The sequence below is a fragment of the Pristis pectinata genome, chromosome 3 (assembly GCF_009764475.1).
Source record: "Pristis pectinata isolate sPriPec2 chromosome 3, sPriPec2.1.pri, whole genome shotgun sequence".
In the NCBI taxonomy this organism is placed as follows: domain Eukaryota; kingdom Metazoa; phylum Chordata; class Chondrichthyes; order Rhinopristiformes; family Pristidae; genus Pristis; species Pristis pectinata.
In genome coordinates this window covers 69896837-69909627 of record NC_067407.1, presented here as the reverse complement: position 1 = coordinate 69909627, position 12791 = coordinate 69896837, and the positions used below count along the sequence as shown (strand labels likewise).

Here is a 12791-nt window from a genome sequence, read left to right as displayed (position 1 = left end):
GAGGTACAAGTACAACGTGTAATGCAAATTCGGACAAGTACATGGATAGGAAAGATCTGGAGGGATATGGGTCTAGCTCAGGTAGACACCTTGGTCAGCATGGACGAGGTGGGCCGAAGGGCCTGTTTCCGTGCTGTATAACTCAACGACTCTGATCTAATTTCACAACGAAGCCGGGCACCGAAGGCTGCCAGGTTTTGCTTCACCCACAATACCTGCATCAGGTCGCACTTGGCCGCTTGCAACTTATCCCGCTCTTGCTTTCGCGCGGTCAAACACCTGAAGCCACAGCCCCCCAACGGCCGGCGCGCACCGACGGGAGCGCGCACGCCGCCGCCGCCCCCACGGGCCATCGCGTGACTCGCCCGCTTCCACACGACGCCGGCGCCGCTAGGCGAGCGCGAGCAGCCGAGGGGGAGGGGGCAGGGTGACGGGGCCGCGCGGGACCGAAGGCTCACCCCTCACCCACCTCCTGCTGGCGCGCGCGCGCTGCCTACAGTCCGCTCACCCGCCGCTCGCGCCGGGCGTTCCCGGGTTAACGGTCGCGCTCGAGGCGCAGGCGACACTAGAGCCGTCACTCTTCGCGCGTGCGCGGCAGCGCGCTCCGGCCGCGTCAATGGACAACGGACTCGGCTCGGGCTAAACGGCCGCTCGCCCGTGCCGGTGTCGCGGGGGTTGCAGGCGCGGCGCCTCCGTCCCGCCCCCACCACCACCCGCTCGGCCCCGCCCAGGCCAGGCCCCGATGCTGCTGCTCCAGGCCGCCTGAGGGGAAGGTCGGCCCGGCTTGGCCACTGTTTGATGAGTAGCCGCCCGGCAGCGAGGCAGTCGGGCCGCGGGCCCAGCGGGATGTTCGCGGCGGTGGAGCAGGGCCCGGTGCTGTGCAGCGACTCCAACATCCTGTGCCTGTCATGGAAAGGCCGTGTGCCCAAGAGCGAGAAAGAGAAGCCCGTGTGCCGCCGGCGCTGCTATGAGGAGGGCTGGCTGGCGACTGGCAACGGCAGAGGGGTGGTCGGCGTGACTTTCACCGCCAGTCACTGCAGGAGGGAGCGCAGCAACCCGCAGAGGATCAACTTCAACCTGCGAGGCCACAACAGCGAGGTGAGCCCTGCAGAGAGCTGCCTGAGGAAGCGGGCCCTCGGGCACTGTCTGAGCAGCAGCACCCATTCATTGACTCGGCTGTCGGTAGGAGCAGGTGCGACCCCAGGGCTGCCCTGCTCCTTCCAGTGCAAATCCTCGTCAGGCCACCCCTCTCTCCCTTCAAACCCTTTTCCTCCCCGGGAAGAGAAAATTGACTCAAGGGTGCGTTTCTACTGCAGCTTCACTTGCCATTAGTGACAAGTGCCTACTGCTTTGGATGACAAAATAATATATTGTTTGTTTTGCTGCATCCTGTAGTTAAGAGATATGTTAGCCTCTGGAGGGTTGATGCTAATGTGGGGTTGAATTCCAATACAAGGGCAAAATCGATTACAAAGAACGACCTCGGGATCCACACAGCAAATATTTTAAATTAACAATCAGACACGGAGTTGTACTCTGGATGAGAAACTTCGAATTGGAATTTGTAACGTGTGTGCAACTGAGCCCAACCTTTGCTTGCTTCTGATTCAGTACCATTTGCATCTCCTTGGCAGATGAAGCCCTGCCTCCAGCAAGATCTGGATAACATTTAGATGTGTGCTGATATGTGGCAAATACTATTTATGCCACACAATTGGCAGGTAATGATCATGTCCAACAAGTTTAAACATTGGACATTTAAGTGCCATTGACAAGTTTCCCACCACAACATCCCAATCCATTGATAAGAAATTCAGCAGGAATAGTTACATGTGGCTGAAAATGCAGGTCAGTGGCTGGGTATCCTATGGCAAGTGGCTTACTGTGTTAACGCCCAAAAGCCTTTCCATCATATATATGAGATGCATGTTCAGAATTGAGTAAAATACTCTGCACTTCTTCCAATTGCCCTGAAGAAGCTCAATGTCATCCAGGGCAAAGCAGTCAGCTTGAATGGCACCTAATCCATTTATTCTGTCCTTTGGCTTTGTATTGTGGCTGCTGAAAGTACCACTGCAAGATGTACTGGGCTATTCCAGCACCTAAACAAATGACCTCTACCACCTAGAACAAGGGTAGCGGGTATGTCGGAGTACTGCTACCTGCAGGTTCCCCGAGTCGTACACCATTCTGACTTAGAAATATATTGCTGGTCCTAATATATTGGGTCCAAATTCTGGAACTCGCCTGACACCACTGGGAGTGTCATCACCACAACGATTGCAGCGACTGAAGAAGGTAGCCACTTTATGAAAGGCAATTAGGGATAGACAATAAATAATGTCCTTACCAGCAATACCCAATTCCTCAAATGAAATCAAATAATTAGTTTTGAGATCATGGTATTGAGGAGCATGGAGTAAAACTGACTAATCATAATCTCTGATTAACCTCTGCTATTTGTGATTTATATAAATGACCTGGATGAAAATGTAGATGGGTGGGTTAGTAAGTTTGCAGACAATATGAAGGTTGGTGGTGGTGTGGATAGAGTAGAAGACTGCTAAAGGATACAGCGGGATATAGATCAGTTGCAGATATGGGTGGAGAAATGGCAGATGGAGTTTAACCCAGCCAAATGTGGAGCGTTGCACTTTGAGAGATCAAATGTAAAGGGACAGTACACTGTTAATGGCAAGACCCTTAACAGTGTTGATGTGCCAAGGGGTCTTGGGGTCCTAGTCCATAGTTCCCTGAAGGTGGTTGTATAGGGTGATAAAGAAGGCGTATGGCATGATTGCCTTTATCAGTTGAAGAATTGACTTCAAGAGCCAAGAAGTTATGTTGCCGCTTTATAAAACTCTAGGCCGCATCTGGAGTATTGCATTCAATTCTGGTCACCCAAACTTGGGTTGTTTATTCTGGAGCAGCCGAGACTTATAAGATTATACCATGGAACAGTATAGCACAAAACATGCCCATTGGCCCACCATGTTGTGCTGACCTTTAAACCACGCCTAAGACTATCTAACCCCTTCCTCCCACATATCCCCCTATTTTAAATTCCTCCATATGCTTATCTAACAATCTCTTGAACTTGACCAACGTACCTGCCTCCACCACTACCACAGGCAGTGCTTTCCATTGCCCCAACCACTCTCTGGGTAAAAAAACCTCCCTCTGATATCTCCCTTGAACTTCCCACTCATTACTTTAAAGCCATGCCCTCTTGTATTGAGCATTGGTGCCCTGGGAAAGAGGCGCTGGCTGTCTACTATGTATTCCTCTTAATATTTTGTATACCTCTATCATGTTTCCCCTCATCCTCCTCCTCTCCAAAGAGTAAAGCCCTAGCTCCCTTAGTCTCTCCTCATAATCCATACTCTCCAAACCAGGTAGCATCCTGGTAAATCTCCTCTGCAGTCTTTCCAACGCTTCCACATCCTTCCTATAATGAGGTGACCAGAACTGGACACAGTACTCCAAGTGTGGTCTAACCAGAGTTTTGTAGAGCTGCATCATTACCTCGCGGCTCTTAAACTCAATCCCACGATTTATGAAAGCTAATATCCCATAAGCTTTCTTAACTACCCGATCCACCTGTGAGGCAACTTTCAGTGATCTGTGGATATGAACCCCCAGATCCCTCTGCTCCTCCACGCTCCCCAGAATCCTGCTATTAACCTTGTACTTTGCCTTGGAGTTTGTCCTTCCAAAGTGTACCACCTCATACTTCTCCCGATTGAACTCCATCTGCCACTTGTCAGCCCAGATCTGCATCCTATCAATATCCCTCTGCAATCTTCGACAGTCCTCCATACTATCCACAACACCACTAACCTTTGTGTCGTCTGCGAACTTGCCAACCCACCCTTCTACCCCACTCATCCAAGTCATTAATAAAAATCATGAAAAGTAGAGGTCCCAGAGCTGGTCCTTGTGGGACACCGCTAGTCACAGTCCTCCAGTCTGAATGCACTCCCTCCACCACAACCTTCTGCTTTCTACAGGCAAGCTAATTTTGAATCCACACGCCTAAGCCTCCCTGGATCCCATGCCCTCTGATTGTCTGAAGAAGCCTACCATGTGGAACTTTGTGTCAAATGCCTTACTAAAATCCATGTAAACCACATCTACTGCTCTACCCTCATCAATCTGCCTGGTTACCTCCAAGAATCCTATCAGGCTTGTGAGGCACGATCTTCCCTTCACAGTCATGCTGGCTGTCCCTAATCAGTCCATGATTCTCTAAATGCCACCCTCCAATCCTCTGGTACCATTCCTGTGGACAACGAGGACTCAAAGATCCTAGCCAACGGTTCAGCAATCTCCTCCCTTGCCTCGCACAGCAGCCTGGGGAATATTCTGTCAGTCCCTGGGGACTTATCTGTCCTAATATTTTCTAACAGCTCCAACACATCCTCTCTCTTGATATCTACATGCTCTAGAATATTAACCTTACCAACACTGTCCTCAGCGTCATCAAGGCCCCTCTCCTTGGTGAATACTGAAGAGAAGTATTAATTGAGAACCTCACCCACTTCCACAGCTTCCAGGCACATCTTCCCACCTTTTTCTCTAATCGGTCCTACCTTTACTCTTGTCATCCTTCTGCTCTTCACATAAGTGAAAAAGGCCTTGGGATTTTCCTTAACCCTACTTGCCAAGGCCTTTTCATGTCCCCTTCTTGCTCTCCTCAGCCCCTTCTTAAGTTCCTTGCTACCCTATATTCCTCATGAGCCCTATCTGATCCTTGCTGCCTACACCTTATGTATGCTGCCTTCTTCCTAACTAGTTGTTCCACCTCTCTCATCACCCATGGTGCCTTCACCCTGCCATTCTTTCTCTGCCTCACCAGGACAAATTTATACCTAACGTTCTGCAAGAGGTCCCTGAACAACGACCACATCCCCATAGTACATTTCCCGTCAAAAATGTCATCCCAATTTACTCGCACAAGTTCTAGCCGTATAACCTCATAATTTGCCCTTCCCCAATTAAGTATCTTCCTGTCCTCTCTGCTCCTATCCTTGTCCATGACAATGCTAAAGGTTAGGGAGTGGTGGTCACTGTCCCCTAACCTTTAGCATTATATAAAACCAAAACATTATGGATGCTAGAAACCTGAGATTTAAAAAAAACAGAAAATGTTTGAAATATTCAATACGTCAGGCAGCATTTGGAGGGAAAAACAAAATTTACGTTGCAGGTCAATGACCTTTCTTTTCTGAAGAAAGGTCATCAACTTAAACTGAAACTTTATTCTTACAAATTTTGCATCACTGCAACGTCACTCGAAATTAATGTGGGATCTGTAAGTAATGAGTCCATGGAGTTATTTACATTTTTGGTGGAAACATATATATTGTAAATTTTATTTCCAAATAGTGCAGGATTTAGTCATGCTTCTTTGTAACTTTCAGAGTACAGGGGCTATACTCTGAGCTAACTTACAAAAATCCAACTTTACACAAATTCTCCCGTATGTTTTAAAAGCATTTTACGAGATAATGATGTTTCACGGTATTCATTAATTATGGGAGGCATAGATAGAGTAGACAGCTGGTATCTTCTTCCCAGGGTTGAAATGTCTAATACTGGAGGGCATGCATTTAAGGTGGGGTGGGGGGGGGGGGGAGGGGAGGGGAGGGGCGAGGCGGGTAGGTTTTTTACAAAGTGATGGGTGGGTGCCTGGAATGTGCTGCCAGAGGTGGTGGTGGAGGCAAATACGATAGAGGTGTTCAAGAGGCACGTGAACGTGCAGGAAGTGGAGGGATATGGACATTGTGTAGGTGGAAGGAATTAGTTTAGTTGGGCATTTGATTGCACAACATCGTGGGCCATAGGGCCTGTTCCTGTGCTGTACTGTTCTATGTTCTATTGCTGAAGAAGAGATCGATCATGATGTAGTTGGTGAAGGAATAAGCTTGAGGAGCTGACCTGCTGACTGCTGTTCCTATTTCCACCAATTATTTATGCTAATAATTGTTATAGAACCATAGCTACATACTCTAAAACACTGTCCTTAGCATCATCAAGATGCCTCTCCTTGGTGAATACAGAAGAGAAGTATTCATTGAGAACCTCACCCACTTCCACAGCTTCCAGGCACATCCTCCCACCTTTGTCTTTAATCGGATCTACCTTTACCCTAGCCATCCTTCTGCTCTTCACGTACGAGAAAAAAGCCTTGGGATTCTCCTTAACCCTACTCGCCAAAGCCTCTTCTTGTCCCCTTCTCGCTTTCCTCAGCCCTTTTTAAATTTTATTTACAGCATGGTAACAGGCCCTTCTGGCCCAACGGGTCAGCGCCGCCCATTTTAAACCCCAAATTAACCTACCCGTACATCTTTAGAATGTGGGTGGAAACCGGAGCACCCGGCGGAAACCCACGCAGACACAGGAGAACGTACAAACTCCTTACAGACAGCGATGAGAATTGAACCCTGATCGCTGGCGCTGTAATAGTGTCACGCTAACTGCTACGCTACCGTGCCGCCCCTAAGTTCCTTCTTTGTTCTTAAGTTCCTTCCTTGCTAATCTATATTCCTCACGAGATCTGTCTGATCCTTGCTGCTTACACCTTATGTATGCTGCCTCCTTTTTCCTAACTAGTTGTTCTACCTCTCTCGTCACCCATGGTTCCTTCACCCTACCATTCCTTCTCTTCCTCACCAGGACAAATTTATCCCTAACATCCTGCAAAAGATCTCTGAACATCGACCACATCTCCATAGTACATTTCCCTTCAAAAATGTCATCCCAATTTACACTCTCAAGTTCTCACCTTATAGCCTCATAATTCGCCTTTCCCCAATTAGATATCTTCCCGTCCTCTTTGCTCCTATCCCTGTCCATGACAATTCTAAAGGTTATGGAGCAATGGTCACTGTCCCCCAAATGCTAACCCACCAATAGATCTGTCACCTGTCCCGGTTCGTTACCTAAAACTAGATCTAATATGGCATTCCCTCTAGTCGGCCTGTCAACATACTGTGTCAGGAATCCGTCCTGGATACACTTAAACTGCGCCCCGTCTAAACCCTTGGCACTAAGTAGGTGCCAATCAATATTTGGAAAGTTGAAGTCTCCCATTATGATAACCCTGTTATTGTTGCATCTTTCCAAAAACTGCCTCCCAATCTGCTCCTCAGTATCCCTACTGCTACTGGGGGGCCTATAGAATACTCCCTGGAGGGTAACTGCCCCTTTCTTCTTCCTAACTACCACCCATATTGACTCTAGAGAGGATCCTTCTACATTATCTACCCTTTCTGCAGCTGTAACAGTGTCCTGACCAGTACCGCCACCCTTCCTCCTCTTGTACTCCCCCCATCCCTTTTAAAACACTGAAAACCAGGAATATTCAATATCCATTCCTGCCCTGATGTCAGCCATGTCTCTGTAATAGCCACAATATCGTAGTCCCATGTACTTATCCAAGCTCTCAGTTCATCTCCCTTATTCCTGATGCTTCTCACATTTAAGTAAATGCACTTTAGCCCATCCACCTTACTACTTTTATAGCCTGTACTCTGCTTCTCCTTCCTCAAAGCCTCTCTACCTGTCAGATCTGACTTTTCCCCATCCCCTTCTTCCTCTGACCTACTCCTCCGGTTCCATTCCCCCTCGCAATCTAGTTTAAACCCTCCTGAACCACCCTAGCAAACCTGCCTGCAAGGATGTTGGCCCCCCTCAGGTTCAGGTGTAATCCGTCCTCTCTGCACAGGTCCCACCTTCCCCAGAAGAGATCCCAGTGATCCAAAAATCTAAAACCCTCCCTCCTGCACCAAGTTCTCAGCCACACATTTATTTGCCATCTCCTCCTATTCCTACCTTCACTATCGCGTGGCACTGGCAGCAATCCCGAGATCGCTACCCTCGGTCCTGTCCTTAAGCCTTCTGCCTAGCTCCCTAAACTCACTTTTCAGGACTTCATCCCTCTTCCCACCTATGTCGTTGGTACCAACATGAACCACGACTTCTGGCTGTTCTCCCTCCTGCTCTAGAATCCTGTGGACCCGATCAGTGACATCCCGGACCCTGGCACCTGGGAGGCAAAATACCATCCGGGATTCATGCTCACTTCCACAGAACCTCCTATCTGTTTCCCTGACTATAGAGTCCCCTATCACTACTGCCTTCCTCTTCTCCTCCCTTCCCTTCTGAGCAGCAGGACTGGTCCCAGTGCCATAGACCTGGCTACTGCTGCTAGGTCCCGGCAGGTCATCCCCCTCAACAGCTTCCAAAGCGGAAAACCTGTTACTGAGGGGAACAGCCTCCGGGGTCTTCTGCTCTATCTGTCTGTTTGTTTTCTTTTTCCTTTTCCCTCCCCTGACAGTCACCATTCTATCTACTTCCTGGACTCCAGTAGTACCTGCTCTAAGGGGGGGTGACCATCTCCTTATGTACAGTATCTACAAATCTCTCACCCTCCCTGATGCTGCACAGTGTTTGAAGCTGCAACTCCAGCTCATTGATTGTGAGCCGTAGTTCCTCCAGCCTCAAGCACTTACTGCAAATGTGGCCATCGTGGACCGCAGCAAGGTCCACTAGCTCCCACGTCAAGCAGCTGCAGCACACCACCATGTCCTCCATCTGAACTAATTCTTTCTTTCCCCCTAGTTTTTCTACTTAAAAATTTATAACAGATAACAGATAAACCTTATCTTTACCTACCTACCAGCTACCCACCTGCCTTGCCCCTTTACGCTTAAGCCAAAGCCCGACCACTCTGCTCCTTCTCACTCCGCTGCCCACTCCGATGCTGCCCACTGGATATGGCGGTTTGCTTTTTAAACTGCCCGCGCCTTACCTGCTGACCTCACGTGCCTGTGCAGTCCAGTCCCCACTATTCCTGATTAAAAACTTATAAAACAACTTAAAAAAGAACCGTATAAAATCTAACCCTTTTAATAAAAACCCTATTTAAAAAAAAGAAAAAACTTATCTGCTCCGAAGTCCTGCCTCAAAATTGCACATGTAATTCATGCCATCATTTTAAAATGCATTTTTAATGCAAGTTTCCAAGAAATTCTACGGTAATTTTTCTTTTGCAAGAAGTGAATAATTACAAGTATGGAAGTTTCAGCACTGTAGGAGTTAGCCTGGTTGTAATAACCTTGTAACTTATGTTTTTTTAAAAACTCTGGTATCGTACATGAATTGTACAAACTTATGACACAAAGGCTATTAGACTATGGTGTCCCTCAGTCACAAAAGACATAATCTAATTCCACCTTCCTGCGTTAGGTGTATTAGCTTGCAGATCATGGCTCTTCAAGTTTAAATATGTGGTGTTGATAGTATAGAAGATTATGAAAAATTACAGGGGGATCTTGATCAGTTAGGTATGTAGGCTGAGGATTGGCAAATGGCTTTCAATCCAGATAAATATGTGCATTTTGGGAGGTCCCTGGGGAGTGTTATGGAACAGAGGGACCTAGGAGTGCAAGTACATAGTTTGCTGAAAGCAGCATTATGGGTAGATAGGGTGGCGAAGGTGGTGTTTGGCATGCTGGCCTTCATCAGTCAGGGCATTGAATATAGGAATGGGAAGTTATGTAAGATGTTGGTGAGGCTGCACTTGGAGTACTGTGTACAGTTTTGGTCACCCTGTTATAGGAATGATGGTATTAAACTGGAAGGAGTGCAGGAAAGATTTACCAGGATGTTGCCTGGACTTGGGAACCTAATTACAAGGAGAGGTTGCATAGACTAGGACTTTATTCCCTGGAACATGGAAGATTGAGCGGTGACCTGATGGAGGTATACAAGGTCATGAAGGGCATAGACAAGGTGAAAGCACATAGTCTTTTTCCCAGGGAGGGGGTGCAAAAAAAACAAGAGGGCATGGGTTTGATATCAGGGGTGAGAGATTTAAGAGAGACATCAGGGGCAGCTCCCTTGCAAAGGGTGGCACGTATTTGGAATGAGCTGCCAGAAATAGTGGTTGAGGCAGGCACATTAACAACATTTAAAAGACATCCAGATAAGTACATGGATAGGAGAGGTTTAGAGGGTGATGGGCAAGTGGGACTAGCTCGCTGGGCAACACAATTCCATGGACCAGTTGGGCTGAAGGGCCTGTTTCCACGTTTCAATTAAATATGAGGTTTCTGCCTCAGGCAGTGAGTTCCAGACCCCACCATCCTCTGGCTGAAAATATTTTCCTCATCTCCCCTCTAATCCTTCAACCCATTACTTAATCCGTGACCATTGGTTTTTGATCTCTCCATTATAAGTCCTCCATATTTACTCTATTTAGGCCTCTTAGTTTGATAAACCTCAATTAACTCCTCTCAGCTGCCTCTTTTCATAAAGAGAACAGTGCCAGCCTACTGAATCTTTGCACACAGTTGCAATCTTCCAGTTCTGAGAACATTATAAATCTCCTCTGAAGCTTCTCCATTGCACTTGTATCTTTCTTCTATTGTGGTGACAAGACTGTATCCAAGCTATGGCCTGACCAGAGCTGTATCCAGCTTTGACATTAGACATTACGTACGCGCCCTTGTATTTTATGTTTCAGCCAATAATCCATATTGTGCTTTCTGTGGAACTGTTACATGATGGGGATGCTTGGACTATGCAGTTAATAGAGGGGGATTACCAAAATGACTTTTTCACATTTCCTTACAATACAGAGGAGACTGTTTGTGCCATCAAGTCCGTGCTAGCTCTAAGGATCACCCCTTTTCCCCTACTTACTTTCCTGGAACTGATTCTCTATCTTCCATCCATCAACTCCTCCTGATTCTCCTGTACCTACTAACACCAGGGATAATTTATGGTAGTCAGTTAAGATGTAAGGAAAGACGTCTAGAGTCAGTTATTTACTTTAGAGTAAAGTAGACACCATTGCCACTAAAAAAAAGTAACAAGGATTAGTTCTGTAGATTCACTCAAACAAGAAAAATATATGCATTATCTTCTTTTACCCCATTGATTCTCTTTTTCAGATTTTAACCTCTTAACTCTGCTGTCTATTGGTCTCTCCACCTTGATGAAATCAGATGCTTGTCCTACAGCCTAATATTAGATGCCCCATCATTTCCTGCAATAATTTGTTGTAATCATGACAATTTTGTACTGGAACATAAAACAAGTAGAATATTCAGGCCAAGCCTGTACCATTAAATTTTAGGTAATCTGTATTTTTTTGTATTGGGTTGATCTTGTTGGTAAGGTCAACGTTTATTTCTTGAATCCAGTTTCCCAAGTACTGATGGTTGTGAACTGCTGCAGTCCCTGTGTGGTGAAGGAACTGTTATGCAGGGAGTTACAGGATTAAAGTCAATTGTCTGAAAAAAAAAGAAGTCAAGATGCCTGCTGGTGTGGCAACCTCACAATTATGATTTGGGAGGTATTGTTGAAGGATCTATGAAGAGTATTGCTGCACTGCACTTTTAATATGATGTGCGCTGGTGGCAGTGGATAGTGTACCATTCAGGTTTCTGTCTCTGATGCTTTTAAGCTACTTGTAATGGAGCAGCATTCATTCAGGCAAATTGAGTGTGTTCCTTAATGGTTGGGATGTGCCTTGCAATTGGTGTATAATCATGGGGTGAATCACATACCACTGGATGCCCAACCTCAGAACTGCTCTTGTTGCATGATGTTTTCTTCCCAGATGTTGCTGATAGGTGACTCCACAATTGTAATCTGTTTAATATTGAGGAGGTGGTGAGATTCCCTTATTGTTAGCGATGGTTATTGTCTGGCATGTGTGGCAGGAATGTTAATTTCTATTTATTGGTCAGGTCTGAATTTGGAGCAAATAATCATAAACTATGTGATTACCTTTGGAGTTTGAATTGTTAATGAATATTATGTAATCAGTTACAAATGTCTCCACTTTTGATCCACTGTTGATGAAGCTCTCCACCAACCACATCCATATGCTTTTCATGGTAGGTATGAGCAATCATTGGAGGATGGTCCCTTCGATTTTCTTTGAGTTCAGTTTTGCTAAGGCACCTTCTGTCAACTGAGTGCTTGGTCATGAGTGAAATCGCTCCTTGGTTGAACAAAAAATTTTAAATAGATCTGGAGCTGTGTATTTCTGACAGAACCCTAACTGAGTTTGTGAGCAGGTAATTAGTCAGTAATACTATTCAATTGCATTTCTAACAAAATCATCCCTTTGAATGACACTAGACAGGTGGGATCTACTCTACACTTCATTTGTTTTGCATTTTGAGGATAGAGCATGCCAGGGCAATTTTATACATTAAGGTAGCAGCCAGTGCATAGCCATATTATAGTAGCTTGGCCAGAGATGCAGCTGGCTTTGGACCACAAATCTTCAGTGCTGTAGCCAGTATGTTGTTAGGTTGCCAACTTTTGTTGTATCCTTTGCCTAAGCAGTTTCTTGATGTCACATGGAGTGAATCATGCGTTGCTCTGGTCTGTTGGTTATGGCATCATTTAGCTCTGTCTGTCAACATGCTGTTTCTACTGTGGTATTGGTTTATTATTGTAACATGTACTGAGATACGGTGAAAACCTTTTGTTTATGTGCCATCCAGACAGATCATGCCATATATAAATATTTCAATAGTAAAAACAAAAACAGAATATAGTGTTGCAGTTACAGAAAAAGTGCAGTGCAGGAAGACAAATAAATTGCAAGGGCTATGACAAGGCAGATTGAGAGATCAGAGTTCATCTTTTGAGTATGAGAGGTCCATTCAAGAACCTGATGACAGCAGGATAGAAGCTGTCCTTGAGTCTGGTGGTATGTGGTCTCAAGCTTTTGTATTTTCTGCCTGATGGTAGAGGGGAGAAGA

General features: G+C 46.1%; 1 protein-coding gene across 1 annotated transcript in view; it reads left to right on the top strand.

Moving 5' to 3' along the window:
- The first annotated feature begins 426 nt into the window (after positions 1-426).
- The window catches only part of tulp4a (TUB like protein 4a), a 178179-nt gene continuing 165814 nt past the window's right edge, over positions 427-12791 (top strand). The window contains 1 exon segment of the mRNA XM_052011964.1: positions 427-1098. Coding sequence (XP_051867924.1) covers positions 799-1098 — 300 coding nt within the window. The 5' untranslated portion in view covers positions 427-798.